Genomic DNA, 22,407 nt, shown 5'->3' on the forward strand with positions numbered 1-22,407 from the left:
TCTTGGCTACGTCTCCACATCCACACGTTCCTTTTCAACGGACTGTCCACAAAACACCACCGCCAAAAACCTCGTCCTTCTCCTTCTCAATCTCTTCTTTAAAACAAGTAAGTTGTTCATGTTCTGGCTCTGGTACGAGAGGAACTTTAAAATCTCCAGGTGCTCAATGCTCGCGTCCATGTTTGGACAACTTCCGTAAACACAGAGCACGCTCACTGCGGTTGACTTCGTCGTGTCTCCAGTGCACATGCGGAAAACTTTTGGGCCATTTACTGTTCACACTGGAGTCACATAAAACTCGCATTTAATTGGAAATCGTCGAAAAGGATTTCACTAAAAAAATTAATCGTTGCATTTTTTTCTTTTAGGTACTAGAACAAATATAATGAAAAATATACATTCTTAGTGTGAGTGGGGTAGCCTATACATAGATCCGACCTGTAACTTGGCCCTTGGTGTCACCTGCTTGTTTGTTATTGCTTTGCCTAGAATATTCCACCATATGGCATTAAACTTATCAATCTTGCAATTATTAAATTACAGATGTTTTTGTTTTGGAAAAAAAATAGCTTACAGTGAGCTGGGTCACCTCTCCACAGATCTCACCAGTAACTTGGCTCTGTGGAATCACCTGCTCGTCTTAATGGACTTTAAAGCGATACTGTGGAACATTGCAGACAAAGCAATAACATCGCCATGGAGACAAGCTGGGGGCAGACACCAGAAATGTTACATTTATGTTCCTTTATGTAGTATTTTTACAGTATTTTTGAAACTTTTATGGCTTGTTTGTCATTTTGAAAAAAGATATTAAAAATGTACTGCAGTGGCAAATCATTTTACTTTACTTACAAGGTGGCAAAACAAGAAAATACAAAAAATATCCAAAATGAGTTAAAGAATACATAGCATTTAAATAGTATAAATGTACCAACTAATAACCATATTTTTCAGACTATAATGCGCATTTGAAATCCTTTAATTTTCTCAAAAATTGACAGTGCGCCTTCTAATCTGGTGTGCCTTATGTATTAAAAAAATCTGTCAAAATATTTTAATACAACTTTTGTAGCCTACAAAGCCGCACAGCTTGATGGATTGTCCAGCGCATTACGGCTATTGTAGTCAGGAGCCTCACGGAGTAAAACATGTCCTTTAGTCTGACAGAAACTGAACAGCATCAGCGCACAAGGAGTGAACTGTTTTTTCAGCGCTTATGGTTTATGCAGATTAGTCATGTGGTTTTAAGTTTCCTTTCTGGAAAACGTAAACAAATGTGCGCATGAAGCTGCATTGAACACATTATTACTCAACGTATATTTGAGTCGTCCTCATAGGAAATAAAAAAAAAAAAAAAAAACTTATATGATCCACTCACATTCACATTCATAATACACATTCACCAAGACAGAGAGGCGACGCCGGGCGAATTACGTCACGATCTGCCGATGGATCGTGGACGCCTGGGCTAAGGGATCAGTCTCAAGTGTCGTTCGTTTGTTTCACTTAATGCGCCTTATAATCCGGTGCACCTCATGTATGAAAATAGACGTGAGAATTCAACATTACTGATATTGCACCTTATAATCCGGTGCACCTTATAGTCCAAAAAATATGGTAAAAACACTGTGTGATATTTTCTTTCATTTCACTCAGCTCCAGCTCAAACTGTACGACCAAATCTCAGGGTTTAAAAGTTCACAGCTCATGGAACGACTTCAGCAGAGCGAAACCCTCACGAGAGACCACTGAATTTCAAACTGTTTTTATTTTCTTGTGACCTACGATTGCCGATCAGAAGCCGGTCGTAAGGTATTAATCAGTTTTCGTTTCCCCATGTTTACTACACGAAACACGGCACATGATTAAGCCAAAACTCGACCCGATCCCAAAAACAGTTGCACGAGTTAAAAATCGGCTCAGAAAAGGGTCAAATGTCGCACAGTGAACGTCCGGCTTAAGCAAATGACAGACAGAAAAAAACAATACCATGAATTTTACTGCAGTTTTATTAACTTTTGCCGGTGCAAGAAGCAAAAAGCAAAACGTTATTTGAGAGTTTTCTTAATATCACGCTTTGTTGGTGACACACACATGGACACACACATGGACACACACACACACACACACACACGCACACACACACACGGACAGACACACACACACACAACACAAATATATTTACGCAGAGGGAGATAAAGAGTAAATAAGTCGTGCTGATAAGACTTTGGGAAGAGGCAGACTCAGCCGCTGTAACAAGACGCTGGGGGAATACAGAGCGCTGGAATTAAAAAGGAGAGGGACCGATAAACAAAAGAAAGAGAGAGGAGAGAGGGAAAAAGAGGAGGTGAAGAGAGAGAGGGGGGCAGATAGAGAGAGAGAAAGAGAGAGGGAGAGAGAGAGAAATAGGGAAGGGGTGAGAGAGAGGCAGGAGGGAGACCGAGAGAGAAGAGGATAGAGAAGGTGTGTGAGAGAGAGAATGCGAGAGAGAGGGGTGAAGAGAGAGAGGGAGGGATAGAGAGAGCAAGAAGAGAGAGAAAAGAGAGAAAGAAGGGACACAGAAGCTTAGAGAGAGAGAGGCAGAAGGGAGACCGAGAGAGAAGGTGAGAGAGGTGAAGAGAGAGACAGAGAGAGCAAGGAGAGAAAGAAAAGAGTGTTGAGGGAGAGACAGAGAGAGATGGAGAGGGCATAGAGAAGGATAGAGAGAAGGAGAGAGAAAGGGTCAGAGAAAAAGTGAGGGGAGAAAGAGAGAGAGGGGGTTAGAGATGGTCTGAGAGGGGTAAAGAAAGAGAAAGAGAAAAAGAGAGAGTAAGAGGGGAAAGAGAGAAAATGGAGAAGAGGGAGAAAGAGAGAAAGACGGAGAGGGGGAGAGAAGGGATAGAGAAACAGAGAGAGGGAAAGAGAAAAAGAGAAAAGGGGTAGAGAAAGGGGAGAAAGAGGCGAGAGAGAGAAAAGGGAGAAGAGGGAGAAACAGAGAAAGACGGAGAGGGGGAGAGAGGAGATAGAGACAAGGAGAGAGAAAAAGAGAAAGGGTTAGAGAAAAGGTGAGAGGAGAAAGAGAGAGAGGGAGTTAGAGACAGTTTGAGAGAGGGGGGTAAAGAAAGAGAAAAAGAGAGAGTAAGAGGGAAAAGAGAGAAAAGGGAGAGAGAGAGAAAGACGGAGAGGGGGCAAGAGGAGATAGAGACAAGGAGAGAGAAAAAGAGAAAGGGTTAGAGAAAAGGTGAGAGGAGAAAGAGAGAGAGGGAGTTAGAGACAATTTGAGAGAGGGGGTAAAGAAAGAGAAAAAGAGAGAGTAAGAGGGAAAAGGGAGAGAGAGAGAGAAAGACGGAGAGGGGGCAAGAGGAGATAGAGAAGGATAGAGAGAGAGAGAGAGAAAAGAGGTTAGAGAAAAGGGAGAAAGAGGGAAGAGAGGAGATAGAGAGAAGGAGAGAGAAAAAGAGAAAGGTTTAGAGAAAAGGTGAGGGGAGAAAGAGAGAGAGGGGGGGCTAGAGACGGTGTGAGAGAGGGGGTGAAGAAAGAGAAAAAGAGAACAAAAGGAGAGAGAGAGAAAAAAGGGAAAAGAGGGAGAGACAGAAAGATGGAGAGGGGGAGAGAGGAGATAGAGACGGATAGAGAGAGGGAGAGAGAAAAAGAGAAAAGGGAGAAGAGGGAGAGAAAGGGGGAGCGAGAAGAGAGAGGGGATGAGAAAGACAGAGAGAGAGGGAGCGGAGAGAGAGATAAGGGGACAGAGAAAAGGAGAGAGAGGAGGGGTTAGAGAAGATAAGAGAGATGGAGCAGAGACCAGGGTGAAGAGAAAAAGGGGGAAAAAAAGAGCGCAAAAGAGAAGAGGGAGAGAGAGAGTTAAGTAAAAGAGAGAGACAAAGAGAGGAAAGTGAGAGCGAAAGAGAGAGAGAAAGAGAGAGAAGGTGGGTTTGTTTATCTGTGAGGGATGGAAGAAAACACGGAGATAAGCAGATGGTTGTTGAGGAAATCTGGCAAAGAAAAACAAAACACCGAGAGCTTTGGCTAGTTAATAAGCGAAGAAAGTGAAATTAAAACAAATTGCCGCGACCAGAATTACAAATGAGAACGGACAAAAAGGATTTCAATTATTATAATCCACGACACCCTTAAATCATTGTTATAATTTGGACATTTTAAATCCCAATACTCATCAAAAACTACAAGAAAATAAAAACTAAGTACAAAGAAGTGAACGACTTTGAAAACAGAAGTAGAAGAAGAAGCTGATTGGCAAAATGGGGTCTTGAAAATAAGTAAATAAAGATTACTCAAACACAGACGAATCACTGCAAATAACTTTGAGAGGGTAAATGAGAAGAAAAAACAACTACGACAAGCTCTGAAAAGTTCATTTTAAATAATAGGTCTGCTTTAAAGGCGCACTGTGTAACTTTTTTGGTGGAGGGTCCAACACCTGCTTCTGTCCATGAAGATATTGAATCAGTGTATCATTTGTTTTTCAAAATAAAACCAAAAATAAGAAAAAAAACAACAACAAAAAAACAGATAAAAATGAGTTTTTTCAGTTTTAGATTTTGTGTTTAAATGAATATAATGGTCGTTTCTCGTTTCCGTGACTTAAACTGAGATGCCGGACTTTTAAGCCGCATACGGGCTGAACCAGGACTGGTCCCAGAACTGAACCAGGGGAACTAAATCAGGTCTAAGCCAGGACTAATCTTGGACTTGAGAGAGAAACAGGCCTACGGAGCAGAGTGTCTGCAAAGCACCTGCAGTCACCTGATGGTCTATGCCGGCGCACTGCTCGGCCCGTCCCAACACTCAGTCCTGGTTCAGCTCTGGTCTAGTCCTGGTTTAGTCCTGGTTTAGTCCTGTTTTAGACCTCGCTTAGAACTGGTTTAGTACTGTTTTAGTCCTAGTTCAGTTCTGGTTCAGTCCTGGGATCAAGTCCTGGTTTTGTCCTGTTTTAATCCTGTTTTAGACCTGGTTTAGACCCGTTTTAGTCCTAGTTCAGTCCTGGGATCAGTCCTGGTTTTGTCCTGTTTTAATCCTGTTTTAGACCTGGTTTAGACCCGTTTTAGTCCTAGTTCAGTCCTGGGATCAGTCCTGGTTTTGTCCTGTTTTAGTCCTGTTTTAGACCTGGTTTAATCCTCGTTTAATCCTGTTTTAGTCCTTGTTCAGTCCTGGTTCAGTCCTGGGATCAGTCCTGGTTTTGTCCTGTTTTAGACCTGTTTTAGACCTGGTTTAGTACTTGTTTAGCACTGGTTTAGACCTGGTTCAGTGCTGGGATCAGTCCTGGTTTTGTCCTGTTTTAGACCAGGTTTAGACCTGGTTTAGTCCTGGTTCGGTCCATATGCGGCGCAAAAGTCCGGCATCGCAGTTTAAGCCACGGAAACCTTTTTTTTTCCATTAGTCTTTTAAACACAAAATCGAAAACTGAAAAAAAAAGAAAAAAATTAATCACTATCATTTTTTTCATTGTGGTTTAATGCCATACTGGGACATTCCAGATAAAAACATTGACATCACCATGGAGACACACAGGTAGTGAACCCTCCATGAGAAAAGTTACACAATGCACCTTTAACAAAACAGCATTTCTTGTTACAATTCTTGCAAATCTATCTACAGTAAGTATAGTCTCTCTCTTTCTCTCTCTCTATCTCCAGTCGTTGTCCATAGCATCTCCATGGAGACAAGAAAAGTTACACAATGCAGCTTTAACAAAACAGAATTTCTTGTTCAGGTGTGTTACAAATCTGGCAAATCTAACTAAATATTCTCTTTCTCTGTCTCTTTTTTCTCTCTCCAGTCTTCCTCCATGTGTTGTGTATGCTGGCCGCCCTGCTCCACAGCGCCTCCCCCTGCCCGCCCCCCTGCCACTGCTCCTCCGACGGTCAGGTGGTGAACTGCGGGGGGCTGGGTCTCTCGTCTCTGCCCCCCCTGCACCTCCTGCCCCAGGGGAGTCGCTCGCTGCTGCTGGCCAACAACAAGCTCTCTGCCCTGGGGACCTCCGCCTTCGCCAACCTCTCCTCTCTGGAGGTCTGCACTCAGTGTTTTTCTGTTTGTACTCAGTGAGATGTGTCCGTGGTCTTGGTACGCGTTAAAGGTGCAGTGACTTTGTGGTTGCTGGTCCATCACCTGCTATTTCTGTCTCTATGGATACGTCATTGCTCTGCTCTGGAATGTTCCACAGTATGACATTCAGCAGCTCTACCTTGCATTTATTCAATTATAAGTAGGTTTAAAGTTCAACAATACTTAGAAAAACAGACATTCTGACTGTGAGCAGGGTCGGTTCTCCACAGATCTGACCTGTAACTTGGTCTGGTTTGGTCTCCATGAAGATAGAAAGGTTTAATACCATACTGCGAAACATTCCAGACAAAGCAACAACACTTCCATGGAGGAAAAACATTTGATGAAAATTTACACAATGCACTAAGGTTGTAGCCTGATTCATCAGTACAAAACCGTCTGACCTCGCAGCATTAAGAATTCGTTCGCTTGACGGTAGGCGGGTACTTTTTTGCATTTAACCAATCGCTGCTGCTTGGTATGTAATGCGGGATAACTGGTATATTAAGCTTTTCCCAAATCCCGTAGGAAGAATAACGTCTTTCCCCTTGATAAAATTCACCAAACATTCTCTTTGTTCCAACTTTAAACCCTCGATCTCGGGAATCGTTGTCAACACACAATGTATGGCTCTTCGCTGATTGGCTGGTGCCTGAACTCCGGGGTTTTTGCAAACAATCTAGTGTATTCTGATTCCTGACCTTGTCGCTGGAGAGAAATGAAATTGAGTGGAGGCACTAGGTGGCGCCAGTCTGACTACTAAGGCTGTGCAATTAACTGAATTTTGATCACGATTTCGATTTGTGTGTCAAACGATCTCCAAACTCATATAATTGAGTTGAAACGATTTACGTGCCGCTGGTCAGGTGTGAGTGTGGAACTTAATATAAATAAGTATATTTATTTTATTTTTTAAATGTAGAGATTGTAGAACAGCTGGATATAGTTTATTTTGGATACATTTATGTTTTTCTATGACTTAATTCATATTCAGAGTATATTTTATTAATTTTATGTTTTATACATCACAAAATTGCAGGTTAATATTTGTAGCCTATATTTATTTTCAATTTAGTTTTCGAAAAAGTTTTGCGTAAATTATCAATAACAAAGTGTGTTAGATTTTTTTTGAGAGAGAGAAATGTTGAATAAATGCATCATGTAACTAAAAAAATAATCATTTGACTATTCATGATTTCAATATTGACCAAAATAATCGTGATAATGACTTCTCCCATAATCGAGCAGCCCTACAGTTCACCTTTAAACAACTCGGAGCTGTGCTTTACGCAGTTTTAACGCACTTCTCACTTTAACACGCGTTGTTTAATTCACTTTTACCGTGGCTACAAACTGAAATGTCTCACATGTGAGTCTAAAATGCTTGTCCACTGCCTGTAAATGTGTCAAATATCAATTATTTCAGCGTTTTAAATGAAGCTCGTCCTTACATTCTCCTCAGAGTGGTTGAATACCCGTTGCCATGGCGATGTAAGGCCGATGGCAGCAGAGCAATGATATGTAAAAGCATTAAACAACGAGGAGCGGTGCATTAAAACTACAAAACGCACGGCTACAAGTTGTATAATAAGCTTATACGACGGCTACAAACCGAAATGTGTCACTTTTGAATGTGAAAAGCCTGTTTCCCGTCTGTAAATGTCCAAAACATCAGTTATTTCAGCGTTTTAAATGAGGCTAGTTACTACATTCTACCCAGAGCAGTTGTTTACCCGTTGCTATGGCGATGGCCGCAGAGCAGTGATACAGAACGGTGATTTGGCTTATGCCGGGACTCCTTGCGCGTTATGCAGTGTGAGCGCGGGGCCACTGGTGTTATAAGTCTGAACATACTGTGGAGAGCTGCTGTTTGCCTCGTGCTTTCGCCCACTGAGTTTCCCTGAGGACATAGTAATACAGTGTGGAAGACTCACGCTGAGAAACTGCAAGAGATGACTAAGAAAGGCTGGAGAAGTTTAAAAAAAATACTAAAAATATAACAGGAACTTTCAACAGTGCTCCTGGTAGTTTGAGTGCGTGTCAATTAAAGGTTCTATGTTACGCAAAATGTACTCTTATGAGCTTTAGGTCATCCTATAATGTTGTTACCACATCCAAAACATAAATGGAGTTGTGTTTTGTTTCATTCGCACATTTGAGTGATCCTTTATTATTAGTCTGTCTACATCTCTAAATGCTCATCACGTGGTAGTTTTCAAGTTAACAGCTAATTTACCTTTTGTTCAGTTGATATTGGATGATCCAGAGCTGAAATTATCTAAAAACACAGTGGTACTTCCTGTAAGGTGGAAAGAGTGTTTTCTTTGAGACAAGAACTCAGCCTAGCGTTGAAAACTGCAGTCATTAAGCCTCTCCTAAAGAAGAGCAGTCTTGATGCCACAGTACTGAACAATTTCCGACCCATCTCAAATCTGCCGTTTTTTGGTAAAGTCCTTGAAAAAGCTGTTTACCAACAGCTTACGAACTTTCTCCAAATGAACAACTCCTTTGATGTTTTCCAATCAGGTTTTAGAGCCCACCACAGCACTGAGACTGCTCTTATCAAGGTGACAAATGACATCCGCCTGAACACTGATGCAGGCAAAGTCTCAGTCTTGATCCTGTTAGATCTGAGTGCTGCTTTTGACACTGTCGATCATGGGATCCTCTTACAGAGACTAGAGGACTGGGTGGGCATCTCTGGTACTGTACTAAACTGGTTCAAGTCCTATCTAGAAGACAGGAAGTATTTTGTTGAAATTGGAAACTGTGTCTCAGATCACATGGCCCTGACCTGTGGGGTGCCTCAGGGGTCAATCCTGGGCCCCCTGTTGTTCAATCTCTACATGCTGCCATTAGGCCAGTTAATAAGCAGCAATAACGTGTCCGACCACACAGTTATGCAGATGACACTGAGATCTACATCTCTCTGGCAGCTGGAGACTATGGACCAGTGGACTCACTTGGTCACTGCATCCAACAGATCAGTGTGTGGATGCAAAACAACTTTCTCCAGCTAAACTCTGACAAGACTGAAGTCATAGTGTTTGGTCCACAGAAACAAAGGGACAGTGTCAGCATCACCTCCAGTCTCTCGCTCTAAAACCTTCAAATCAGGCAAGAAATCTAGGGGTAGTAATGGACTCAGACTTGAATTTTACCAGCCACATCAAATCAATAACATCTGCAGCCTTTTACCATCTAAAAAACATAGCAAAAATCAAAGGTTTACTGTCTAAAGCAGACTTGGAGAAACTTATCCATGCGTTTGTCTCCAGTAGGTTAGATACTGTAATGTTCTGCTCACTGGTCTCTCCAAACGAGCTGTGAGACGCTGCAGAACATCCAGAACATCCAGAACATCCAGAACGCTGCAGCTCGGGTCCTTACTCGAACTAGGAAGTACGAGCACATAAGTCCTGTGCTCAGGTCTCTGCACTGGCTTCCTGTGCCTCAGAGACTTTAAAGCAGCTCTGCTTGTACAAGTCTCTCCATGGCCGAGCACCAAAGTCCATCTGTGACATGTTAGTGTCATATGAACCATCTCACACTCTGAGGAGCTCAGGGACCGGCCTCCTGCTGGTGCCCAGAATCACGACTAAACAAGGGGAGTCAGAGTTTCAGGTTCATGCAGCTAAAACCTGGAACAGTCTGAACATGTGAGACAGACTCTTCTGTGACGCTGTTTAAATCCAGGCTCAAAACATTTCTGTTTGACTGTGCATATGACTGAAAGGTTTTCATTCCGCACTCTTCTCTCCAATTTATGTCTCTCTTTTTTAATTTTAATCTTCATGATTATTTATGTTTTAATTTGTTTTTATTATGATTTTAATGTATTTCTTATTCTGTAAAGCACTTTGAATTACTTTGTGTACGAATTGTGCTATACAAATAAACTTGCCTTGCCTTGCCTTGCCTAAATATGCAGGATTGGTGAGTTAAACATGTGTGACTGAAACAAAACACAACTGCAGGTCTGTTTGTGATGAGAAACCAACATTATACGATCAGAAAATAGTGTGATATGGACCCTTTAATGTAGCTAAGCTGGTGCCACCTAGTGCCTCCGCTCAATTTCATTTCTCTCCAGTGACTAGGTCAGGAATCGGAATACACTAGACGGTTTGCAAAAACCGCAGAAGTTGCAAACCGTGCACCGGCCAGTCAGCGAAGAGCTGTGAAGCACCTGTCTGGGTCCCTTTTGTGGTACAACACAACAGTAAACAAAGCGGTTCAGATGGATGTAGACGAAGACAGACATTCTGTGTTGGCAACAATTCCCGAGATCGAGGATTTAAAGCCGGAACAAAGAGAATGTTTGGTGAATTTTATCAAGGGGAAAAACATTATTGCCCTTCTTCCGACGGGATTTAGAGCATTACATACATCACGACCAAATAGCAACGACTGGTTAAATTTAAAAAGTACCCACCTATCATCAGGCAAATGAATCCTAATGCTGCGAGGTCAGACTGATGAATCAAACTACCTTTAATGTGCACCATTTCATTAAAAAAATAAATATGACTAAACTAACTGTAAGAGCTCAGATCACAGTCAAAGTATTAGCTTTCTCTCACAACAGTAAAAAGACAGTTCTGATACAGCTCAAGATCATTCTAAAGGGAAAGGTTCTTTTCTGTCCTGTCAATGTGACTTCTTCAGTACTGACACCTGCTCAAATGAAGATCTACTTTCGTTACTTTTAGTATCGATTAGTATCTGATTTCCGATACTTTTACTACTTACTCAGTACTAAGAAGCAGAGGTGGGGACCTGCAAGTCATGACTTTGACTCGAGTCAGACTTGAGACTTGACTTGATAAAATGGACTAAGACTTGGGACTTGACTTGGACTTGAGGCCTGTGACTTGAGAATACTTAAGAAGCACTTTTAAATCTGAATTCTTTCTATTCTGACCGTAATGATTCACACTAAGATCTTGTCAAGACATTTAAAAAGGAAAAGTCTGCATTTTGAATACTCTTATATACTCTATAAATACTCATATATAGTATAATTTTGTATAATTCAGTTTAAAATGTATATAAATTGCAAAAATCTAAGATATATATGTTGAATATTTTGTTTAAAAAGGTTTAGAAAAAATGGTTAATTCATTTGTTATTACACGTTAATGTTTAAAAGTATGTATTTGTTATTTAAAACCAAAAAAGGATTATTTTTCTTCAGTTGTAGCACCAGATATTTCACCTATAGATGGCGCTGGTTCTCTGTATTCCAAAGGATGTTGTTTTTTAAACCCTCAGCTGATGAAGACTGCGTTATAAGTTATAAAAAAAAAAAAAAAAAAAAAAAAAAACATGTTAGATAGAATGTAGTGAGTTGTAACAGAAATATGATGATTTGACACTGGCAAATTTTTTTCAGTAAAGCCATTTTTTAACTGAAGTTATCGCTCGTACATTTTTTCCATTGTACTTGTAGCCGGATCCACAACAATATATTTGGTATTTTGGTTTAAAGACTTCAAATGACTTGAAGCTCAAAGCAGACGACTTGGACCTGACTTGGACTTATGGGCCAGTGACTCGAGACTCGACTTGGATTTGCCTGTCTTTGACTTGGGACTTGACTCGGACTTGAGGTCAAAGACTTGAGACTTGCAAAACAATGACCTGAAATCATCTAGTCTAAAGTCTAAAGAACCAAAATACATGAAATAGGAAGGAGTATGGAAAGTCTGAACACATTATCTGCCAAAAATATACGGCATCTAATATGGAAAGAAAAGACTTAAAGGTGCACTGCGTAACATTTCTAGTGGAGGGTCCGGCACCTGATGTCTCCATGGAGATTTTCACAAGAAAGACAAGCAGCTTACAGCACTACACTACATTACAAGTCAGATCTGTGGAGCGACGTCCCTATTCACAGAAGGAATTACGGCATTTTTTGAGAAATAGAAACACCAGTAATGAATAGATAGATAAGTTTAAAGTCATACCACGGAACATTCCAGACAATGCAATCACTTCTCCATGGAGACGAGCAGGTAGCAGACCCTCTCACCTTTAAATTTCCACCAAACGTTGCAGTGAGTATGTGTCTAATTACTGCTTGGGTCTATTTATAACCAAACGTGTGGTGTGTATTTTAGGAGCTGGACCTCTCCAACAACTACCTGGATAATTTACCGGGAGGATTATTCCGAGACATGTCCAACCTGACGAGACTCACTCTGCATAACAATTCGCTGACGGGAATGGACCGAGAGCTGTTTCAGGTAAAGACGCTCGTACGCCGCTGCATCCAGAGGCAATCATGGCTCTATTGTAATGTAAGTGCGGAGTGTGGCTGGCATAGCATTTTCTACTCCTCGCTGTGCAGCAATTAGTGATATGGCAAAGATTTTTTAGATCGAATGCCCTTTACCGGCTGCCAATGCAAGTCATGTGCCTCCAAGAACACTGCAATGTGATTAGCGTAACACTACACTATAATAAACTAGCACACTTCGATTGTTAGTTTACATTTTGTTCATTATAAACTGCGATGTTGGACTAAATCGGTCTAATAGAGCTCGGGGTTGTGACACAGAATAGAGTTTTCAGTGAGTCTAATGTTATGCTGCGTTCATGTGGTCCTTGGGAACTTGGGAATATGTTTTTCCGAGTTGAAATATGTCCATGAACGCGGCAAAAGTCAGAAAAGTAACTCAGAAACTCGAGCTGAAACTCTCTCCCCAAATTCTACACCTGATTTGTCAATTTGGCGACGTTTATATGATGATGGTCTGAACAGAAGACGGAAAAGTGGCGCTGCGTCTTCACTAAGTGTTTTCAGGAGGAAATCTGCGTGCATACAGTGATGCAAAAGTGTGTGAAATTCAATTGGGTATGTACGCCAGGTCGTGATGTGTACGTGACGTAAAAAGTGTACGCGGCTTGAGCAGATCTGACCAGAGTTTTGCGTCTTGGGCAGTGTAGACGGAAACACCACAGCAGAGAGTGTAAAATTTTTCCACTCTGGAGGTGGTTTTAGATTTTTGCATTTTTAAGCCCCAAAAATGCCATCACCGTCTAAACCAGGGGTGTCAAACATATGGCCCCGGGGCCAGATTCGGCCCTCCAAGACCTTTAATCTGGCCCTCGGCTGATTTTCTACTAAATTTTAATTATATTTTCTATTAAAATATTGGTAATTTTCTGTGGTGTGTATCACAGCAGCGTCTCCAGTGTCTCTGTGCATGGCTGCCTCCCACCAGAGCAGCACAAATAAAGACTTGTCTCTTTCCAAAAGCTCTTAAAGGACGATCGTTTTGACTGTTGACCGTGACACCCTCATCAACAAAATGTCAAGAATGAGAAAAGTGAATGCTGAGTGCAGGATTTTCCCCCCAAAATTTACTTATTCCTATTTGCACACAAGTTAAAACATTGTGTTGAAATTGTATTTTTCTTAAAGTTTCAGGTTTATAATATTATAATATTTTGTAAAAGAAAGAGTTCATCAATTAAAAAAAGATTTCTGTATTAGATTTGTGTTTCTCTGCAAAAATATTTGAACTTATTGCTATTTTGGGGTTTAATTCCATGAGTTTTCTGATCCGGCCCCTTTGGGATCAAAGTAGGTTCATCTGGCCCCTGGACCAAAATGAGTTTGACACCCCTGGTCTAAACGAAAGACACTTTTGATAAAATATTTTGAATTTTTCACTCGCAAGCGTTCTTGTGTAAACAGGCCCTCAATCGAACACATTTGAGCACTTTGAAGAAAGATTTTGTGATTTGGAGTAAGATGGAGAGTTTGGTAAACTTGTTATGTTATGTAATTTATGCTATAGTTATCTGAAGAACTGTCTCTCAATAATATAATGGGCCATCACAATATATAGAATTACAAGTCTCTTTGCTTAAAGTCATTGTTTTGGTGCAGCAAAAGCTAAAAGAAACAGAGGGAACTACATAGACCATGATCCTCTGCTCTGTTCCAGTCCAATGAAATCACTTATTAAGTACTTTTAAATCTTAACTCTTTGATTTATGACAGAACCAAAATAATTCTGTTAGCTTCTACAAAATATTGCAATAAATATCGTAACGTGACATGCCTATCGTGAAAATATCTTACCGAGAAATTTAGATATCGTTACATCCCTACAAAAGACGTTTCGTTTCAAGAAGGCAACAACTACAACAAATCTTACTGGTTACCTCATTTAATCACTGTTAATAAGCAAACTATGCTACGGTAAAAACTAAACTTTATGTTCATTCAAAAGTTTTCTGACATAGACCAATAGTGACTCAGCAGTTTATCAGGTTGATCCACCGCACTTTCGTTTACTTTAACTTTGTTTTCGGCTAATGAGTCTCTATGAACATTTTACATTACTGCTACAAACTTGGCGGATTTCCATGGTATCAGAAATGTTTTTTGACGTTCCACTCCGAGATTAATAATTCATGGATTTCTGCTTCCTGTTATATGCCACATTTTGATGGCTTTTTCCCATCAAAAGATATATTTAGTTTATCCGCAGTTTGAACCCTACATGACCCAAAATCGGACTATTCTGAATAATCACAAGTAAGTGCAGAGCTAAGAGCGGAGAAAGAGGATAGATGAAAACTAATTCTGTGAGCGCTCAAGCCTCAAATAGAGAACACAGAATTACACAAACATCCGTGAATCAAATGAAACACAGCTCAGAGTGAGGTAATAATGAAGGAACACTGTTGTAACATGGTTAAAAACTCATAAAAGTCCATTTTACATTATTTGTCCCCTTGAAGTTATCGTCAAATTTTCTGCATTTGTGTCCTGTTTTCTTCAGTGCCAGTGGGTTGTTTGTTGTTTGGGGACGCTGATCCAGACTGAAGCATGGATCTTGGTCAGGAGTTCTAATGGGCATCTAGCTTAATATTTATGTACTCAACTTTCTTGTTAAAGCAGACATATTAAGCAAAATAACGTTTTAGGGCTTTTGGCTGTATTATAGTTGTTTCCCCTCATCATTCACTCATCTGAAGTTGTATTTGGATAGAAAGGCTGGTGCCTCCGCTCAATTTAATTTCTCTCCAGCGGCTAATTCAGAAATCAGAATACACTAGACAATTTGCAAGAACCTTGGAAGTTGTAGACCACGCACCAGCCAATCAGCAAAGAGCTGTGAAGCCATGTCTGGGTCCCTTTTGTGGTACAGCAAAACAGTAAACAAAGCGGTCGAGATGGATGTAGACGAAGACGTACATTCTGTGTTGGCAATGATTCCCAAGATCGAGGATTTAAAGCCAGAACAAAGAGAATATTTGGTGAATTTTATCAAGGGGAAAGAAGTTATTCTTCTTCTTCTTCCTTCAGGATTTGGCGCATTACATACGTCACAACCAAATAGCAGCGATTGGTTAAAAAAAAAAGTACCCATCTACCATTGAGCGAATGAATCCTAATGCCAGACAGTTTCCACATAGTAAAGTATATAGTATATAATATTTGGAGTGATTCATGCATGTTTGAGCAATCTTTAATCGCTTATTTTCAAGACGCCATATCGTCGATCAACTCCTGTCTTCACTATCCCTGGTATTCGCCCACTTCTCTGTACTTACTTTGATTCTCCAATTTTATTTTCTTAATCACTGATACACTTAATATTCAACAACGTCACATTGTCATTTCGGCACAAATGAAAAAAAATCTGCTGCTTGCTAATGTGATGTGCAACCAGGCCCGCCAGCAGAAATTTGGGGACCTGGGGCAAGAAGACACACTCGGGCCCCCTTCTAATATAAACTGTTAGGAAGCAGGTCTAATTCTGGGCCCGAGACAACAGTGACATCAGCTTCCACTAGGTACTGCAGTTTTCTAATGTAGTAGTAGTAGCAGATTTGTTTATTTTATTAAGTAATTTTAGATTAATATTAAGATTTAAAATGTCCAAATTCCCCAGACATAGCGAGAACATGCAAACTCCACACACAAAGACTCCACCTGCTTTGAGAATCAAACCTGGGACCATCTTGTTTTTGGGCGTGACTGCTACCCTCAGCACCTCACCCTATCCTTAGACAATTCTATTACATTTCAGTACATTTTTAATCTTACGCACTATCATTTATCTTTATGTTTTGGAAGCACAAAAAAAATAAAGGGCAAGGTAGACTTTATCGTCCTATAGGGAAATTTCTCTGTATTGGACAAGTTATCGATTGTTTTGCATTTGGCGTAAATCCAGATTATAAAAAACAATAGCTCAGCACCTACTCTAATCCTGTCGATTGGATAAAACTTGATAATCGCATCACGTTTTGCCTTGAACTGCAGATCTTAACACGTCCATATCGCGCTATTTTCTGTTATAATCTTGTTTTCTCACCACAAACAGACCCGGAGTTGTGTTTTGTTTCATTCACACATGTTTAACACACAAATCATACGTATATTTATAGGCTGAGTTCTTCTCTCAAACAGAAAACACTCTGTTCTACCTTGTGATGTCATGTGGTAATACAGGAAGTAGGGCTGGATATCTTTAAGAAGTTGCCGATAGGATACACATCTCGATACAGTGCACTTTCAGTTCGACATGATATATTTCAAATCGATTTGATGCGGTTCAATAAAAAATAAAGGCTAATCATGTCTCTGATACTAAAAGTCTTTGTTAAATCATTTGAAACACAAACATTTTATTCATAAAAACTGTGAAAATCTTAAATGTGTCGCATAAACGAGTTTCCTTCCTCTAAACAAGCAATAAAACTGTAGCACTGTAACAAAATAATTTAGTAAAATATACCAACAAATACTCTTGGTGATATTTCGATACAGTAGTCCCTGATATCGATACCGTATCATCAAATTAAACAACACGATATTTCGGTATTTTTGCACACCCCTAACAGGAAGTGCTCCATTGTGTTTTAAACTCCATACACCTTCGTTATTAATCATTTCGATAATGGCAGCCCTGGATTACCAATCTCTACTCAACCAACATTTTGATGCTTCTATATTACGCAAATTTGACTCTTCTGAGCTTTAACCCCTTAACGCTTGAATATATATAGTTGTATATAAAAAAAATAAAAAATGTTGTGTGTGTTTTTGCCTTTAAGTAGATGGTAAATTAAGTTGAGATTATTCATTTGACTATAGCAAAAAATATATACATGTAAAAATTTGGGTATGTTGCAAATTTGCGCCAACTAGAAACAAGTGCTTGCCAAAGGTTTGTGGGTTTTTTCGGAAGGTTCAATGCGTATCCTAAAAAGAAGCACGAGAGATGGAGAATCCGAGAGAACAGGCCACTTTATTTCAGCATTTCCATTGAGAGAGATTCAAGTTGATTACCAAGTACAACTGCCACCCCGGAACGACGTCTCTGACCAACTCAAAATCAGGGGTAGCTTTATACTACTTCTTGACAAAACATTAACTTGTTGATTTAGCATATACAGCAAGAAAATGAACAATACTGCTGACCCAGTACACCTTATCATGGGTGGGAACATGCCACGGGGTCCACATATGTCAGTTTTTCTGCTTCGTGGCACTCAAAGTCCAGAAAAACATGTTCTTTATGGCACTCAAAGTACAGAAAAAACAAGTTATGTAGACCTATAGATAGTCATACGTGTTTTCCACCCTGTTGTCATTCCAAAGTCCATAATATTGGGTGAATTAGCATGACCAACACATAATATTTCCCACAGGTTCGAAGGAAGGTTCTGCATATGCACTAACCGGCACTGGGGCAATGCAGCCGCTGTCTCGGCTTATATCTTGATCCAAATGGTTTGTCGTATATTTGTAACAGTTGGCATTAAGGGGTTCAGCCATATTACTGCTCCGGCACAAAAACAAACCTCGAGTTGTATTTAGTTTCATTCACACATGTTTGAGTAACTCTTTTTAGTTAGTCTGGCAACATCTCCAAAGCTCAAAATGCTCTGCTCCACCTTGTGATGTCACATAGTGGTATTCAAGATTAGCTGAAATTGCCTCAGTGATTCTAGCGAAGGTGTGTGGAGTTTAAAAACACAGTGGAGCACTTCCTATATCACGACATGACATCACAAGGTAGAATGGAGTATTTTCTTTTTGAGAGAAGAACTCAGTCTAAATATGTAGGATTTGTGTTAAGCACGTGTGAATGAAACAAAACTAGAGGTGTAACGATATCCAAGTCTCACGATACGATATCGCCACGGTGTGAACCTCACGATACGATATTTATTGCTATATCGCGGGAAAACTCACGATATGGTGGGGAGGCTCACGATTAGGGATGTAATAATATCCAAATCTCTCGGTTCGATATTTTCACGATATACATCTCACGGTACGATACTTATTGCGATATTTTGTGGAGTCTAACTAACTGGCTTTTGCTGCACCATAACTCTTAATTTAAGCAAAGAAACTTGTAATTCGATATATTGTGATGGTCCATGATATTATTGTGAGAACTTTGACGATACAATATCACGATATTTCGGTTATTACGTCACAAAACAAAACACAACTCCAGGTCTGTTTTTGATGAGGTAACATACAGTGATATAGGACTTTAACTTTACTTTGCATAAGATACTGCTTTTATTTCTTGGCCTGGACTATAGGGAGCACAGGTTTTGGCCGCAGTGAGTGTCCTGTACTTTGAGCTGATGTGGTTCATTTGTTCAGGGTTTGGGAGGACTCCAGAGTTTGGATTTGTCCTTGAACGGGCTCTCGACTGTTCCACTGGGTCTGCTGGACGAGCTGCAGAGCCTGAGGTGAGCACACGCATACACAAAACCCCCATCACTGCATTGGACTTTATTATCAAGATTATGATAAGCAACAACAAGAGACGCCACAGGGAAGACACTGCTGATTGAGAGATTAAATAACAAATACAACATTTTCTAGTATTATTCCTCGTAAATAACCTTCAGCTTTTTATTTGTGGAACTAGGGCTGTGCTATATACTTATTACATCGACTTATTGTTCAATATATGAAAGCTGGAATATAATTTGGGACCTAATATTTACCGTGTCTGCAATTTCTTTGTAAAAGTGCCGTATTTATGTTGTAATACAAGAAAATTTGAGTTGTAGAGGGTTGAATAACTAACAAAATACTAAAACTAACAAGCAAAATATCAGGCTTCAAAATGTGGAATCATGATAGGCCAATTAATCAGTACATGTTGTCTTAGTTAGATTAGTTTTTTTTTTTTTTTTTATATGAGGTAACAGCAGCAACAGCAAGAAATGCGGTGAGTGAGCTGAAGATTTGAAAGGGAATAATTGGTTTAATATACATTTTCTTCATATTAATACACACTTTCAGTACTTTAATGTATAAACAGTTGATTTCGTATGAACTCTTCTGCAGTTTTGTAAGATTGTTTGTTTATATGTATGTTTGTTAATGGTGCATTGTGTAACTTTTCTGGTCAAATGCTTTTCTCCATACATATGTTGTTTCTTTGTCTGAAATGTTTCACAGTATTTTATTAAATCTGCCTATTTTCATGGAGACTAAATTAGACAAGTTACAGTTCAGATCTGTGACGAGGCGACCCGCTCACAATTAAAATGTCTGTTTTTATAGGTATTTTTGAGCTGTAAATCCACCTGTAATTTGACAAATGTGAGGTAGATCTGTTTAATGTCATACTGTGGAATATTCCAGTAAGTAATAACATATCCATTAGGGGTGTAGTGGTACATGTATTCGTGCCGAACAGTTTCAGTACGGGATGTTTGGTTCGGTGCAGGGCTGAGCAAGAGTGAGTCCCCGCAATTAGTGTGTGTTTACATTTCGCCACTACACGTGCAGCTACACAGAAAACTCGACTCTTTAATACTCACGAGGGAACTCCCGCGGCGCTTTATAGTTAGGGCGGCCGGCTTGACAGCAATTGCCCCTCGCCTTGACTACGTCCCTCCGAACCACGGGAATCCTCACAAAACTATGGTCGTCACGCCGCGGTCCTCACTTTCACCTTTCGCCAACAAGGAATTTCCGCCCACCCCTCATCCCTATTTTCAACCGCTGGGGACCTTGTAACTGCAGCAGATCTGTACGTACTGCAGACAATCTGGACCAGTTGTTGTTTCTGGCCAAAAATATGAAGATTGAGTAAAACTTCCTGCTGGAACTGTTAGTGCTGCACTTTACTTTTTGGAAAGTTTTGTTTACTGTTTACAAGGAATACATATTCCATACATTTGTGGCTTATTTGAGAATATTTTTTATTTAACTTATTAGTGTGAAGAATCCCTCAGTCGTCCAGGTAGAATCCATGAGGAGAAAAATTCAGTTTGTCGACTGGACAAAATTTAGTTTGGTTGAAGACGTTTCGCAGCTCATCCAAGCTGCTTCTTCAGTTCTGGTCAGACGCTGGTGGACACTTCCTTATATCTACAGGGAGGAGCTAACTAACTGAAACTAACACACCTACTTGTTTACTTATTAGTATTTATTAGTTTTTATTAGTATTTTATTTTATTATTAGTATTTTATTAGTATTAGTATTTATTAGTGCTTATTAACTTATTAGTATTACCAAGCAGCCCACCAACAGCCCGTTTGTATAATGTTAAAACAAATTGTTGGTTTAATAAACGCACAAACAAAGAACAAGTAAATGGTTCCCAAACTGTTCCCGAAAATGAACCGAACCATAACCTCAAAACCGAGGTACGTACGTGATTTTCGTGCACCGTTACACCCCTAATATCCACAGAAACAAGCAGGTGACGGACTCCGAAACAAAAAGTTACAAAGTGTAGCTTTAACCTTTGACAAAGAACAAATAATAAAAAAATAGTAACTGAAACTCGCTCGTTTATCTGAATCCTCTTGTATGTATATGTTGTATTCCAGGTGGTTATCTCTGGCGGGGAACAGGCTGCACGCGTTGGAGAGAGCGGCTTTTGAACCTTTAGTGAACCTGCAGCGTCTGGAGCTGGGGCAGAATCCCTGGGAATGTGACTGCAACCTGAGAGACTTCAAACACTGGATCGAATGGCTGCTGTACAGAGGTGAGGCCGGGCTCCGATTTCTTTCTTTCATTCGTTTTATTATAACTCTTTAGTTATTTTACAAGGTTCAGTGTCCACACAAAAGGCTAAAAGAGAGGTCACACAAATATCTTTTCTGTCATTATTAGTGTAAGGTGACCAGAATTTCAAAAAAAAACAAAACTGGGACATCCCCTGGTTTTTTGTTGGTTGGTAATAATAAAATTGTAAAATGAGTGTGTAATTAATGAAAATTGTTATACACTTGGCCACATGTGAGTCAGTATAGTCACATTTCTTTGCGTTTTGGTCGTTTTTAAGCAGCTTTTCTGTATTTTACCGAAACACATTAGAATGTATGCCTCTCTTTACTGTTAGTAAGTATCAAATTTGTCAAAAATAGGAATATCTTGGGCATTTCTTGAAAAAAAAAAAGGTATAAATCAGTGGTTTTGGATAAATCTGCTGGGACAGGGGCACAGAGCTCAAACCTGGGACTGTCCCGGGTAAATAGGAACGTCTTGTCACCCTATATTAGCTTGTTACTATCTTTATTTAAACCGCTCACAGACTTCAACAGCGGCTGCTCGCATCTACAGGTCCTCATTGTGGAAAATACAAAGCGGTATCGGATTGATGATTTGGTCGGAGCACTTGCCGATACAGATGCTTGAAAAATGTGCGGTACCGGTATTGGAACAACCCAAAAAGCTGCCGTATTTTCCGGACTATTGAGTGCACCTGAATATACGCTGCATCAACTAAATTTTAAAGTTATACATATATAGGCCGCACCTGAAAACAAGCCGCAGGTGTCCACGTCTTCAAAAACGTTTTCAAGTTCGGGCCGTCTGCTTTTATCGCCTCTGAAAGCTTTTGTCGTCTTTTTGCTTTGAGTCAGTTCGTCACCAACATCTCACCATCGACTCACTGCTGTCGAGATCACGTGCAGCGGCTCTGCTTCCTTCTTCCACAGTCACATCGATCACCTTTACATTAATTGTCGTTAACTTAAAAGCTGCATCATTTGCATTTCTTCTTGTGTTTTCCATGAGGAGTGTGTGTGTTTGAAGCACAAAAAAACTGTTCAAAACACAATCAAACGAGCATCTTCCTTGGCACATGTCTCCAGGAGAAAGAGTCTCTGTCCTGTCTGTATCATGTCAGTGTCTTGGAGGATTTCAGCAGATTTCAGACTCTCTCGTAAGCGGGGTTAGATGTGTCAATCAGGTATGAGTGGATGTCCGGCTGCTGAAGTTTAAGACATTTCTTCTCATCATTTACACATACGGGTAAGACGTATCCCCCTCACTAATGTTCATTTCGCATCAGAACTTATTTTATGACACGGCGATAAATTATTTGAGTGCATGAACA

The 22,407-nt window shown here is 40.1% G+C and overlaps 2 protein-coding genes across 2 annotated transcripts in view; one reads left to right on the forward strand and one right to left on the reverse strand.

Moving 5' to 3' along the window:
* cacna2d4a (calcium channel, voltage-dependent, alpha 2/delta subunit 4a) overlaps positions 1-22,407 on the reverse strand; it is a 305,574-nt gene that overhangs the window by 180,014 nt on the left and 103,153 nt on the right. The window lies entirely within an intron of this gene.
* Positions 1-22,407, forward strand: part of lrtm2a (leucine-rich repeats and transmembrane domains 2a) — a 134,648-nt gene that overhangs the window by 85,383 nt on the left and 26,858 nt on the right. Inside the window, exons 2-5 of the mRNA XM_055153290.1 lie at positions 5,777-6,006; positions 12,168-12,293; positions 18,701-18,789; positions 20,894-21,051. Coding sequence (XP_055009265.1) covers positions 5,777-6,006; positions 12,168-12,293; positions 18,701-18,789; positions 20,894-21,051 — 603 coding nt within the window. The remainder of the gene's footprint in view (positions 1-5,776; positions 6,007-12,167; positions 12,294-18,700; positions 18,790-20,893; positions 21,052-22,407) is intronic.

The sequence above is a fragment of the Boleophthalmus pectinirostris genome, unplaced genomic scaffold, assembly GCF_026225935.1.
Source record: "Boleophthalmus pectinirostris isolate CB_2022bp ecotype Guang Dong unplaced genomic scaffold, ASM2622593v1 HiC_scaffold_18, whole genome shotgun sequence".
Lineage (NCBI taxonomy): Eukaryota > Metazoa > Chordata > Actinopteri > Gobiiformes > Gobiidae > Boleophthalmus > Boleophthalmus pectinirostris.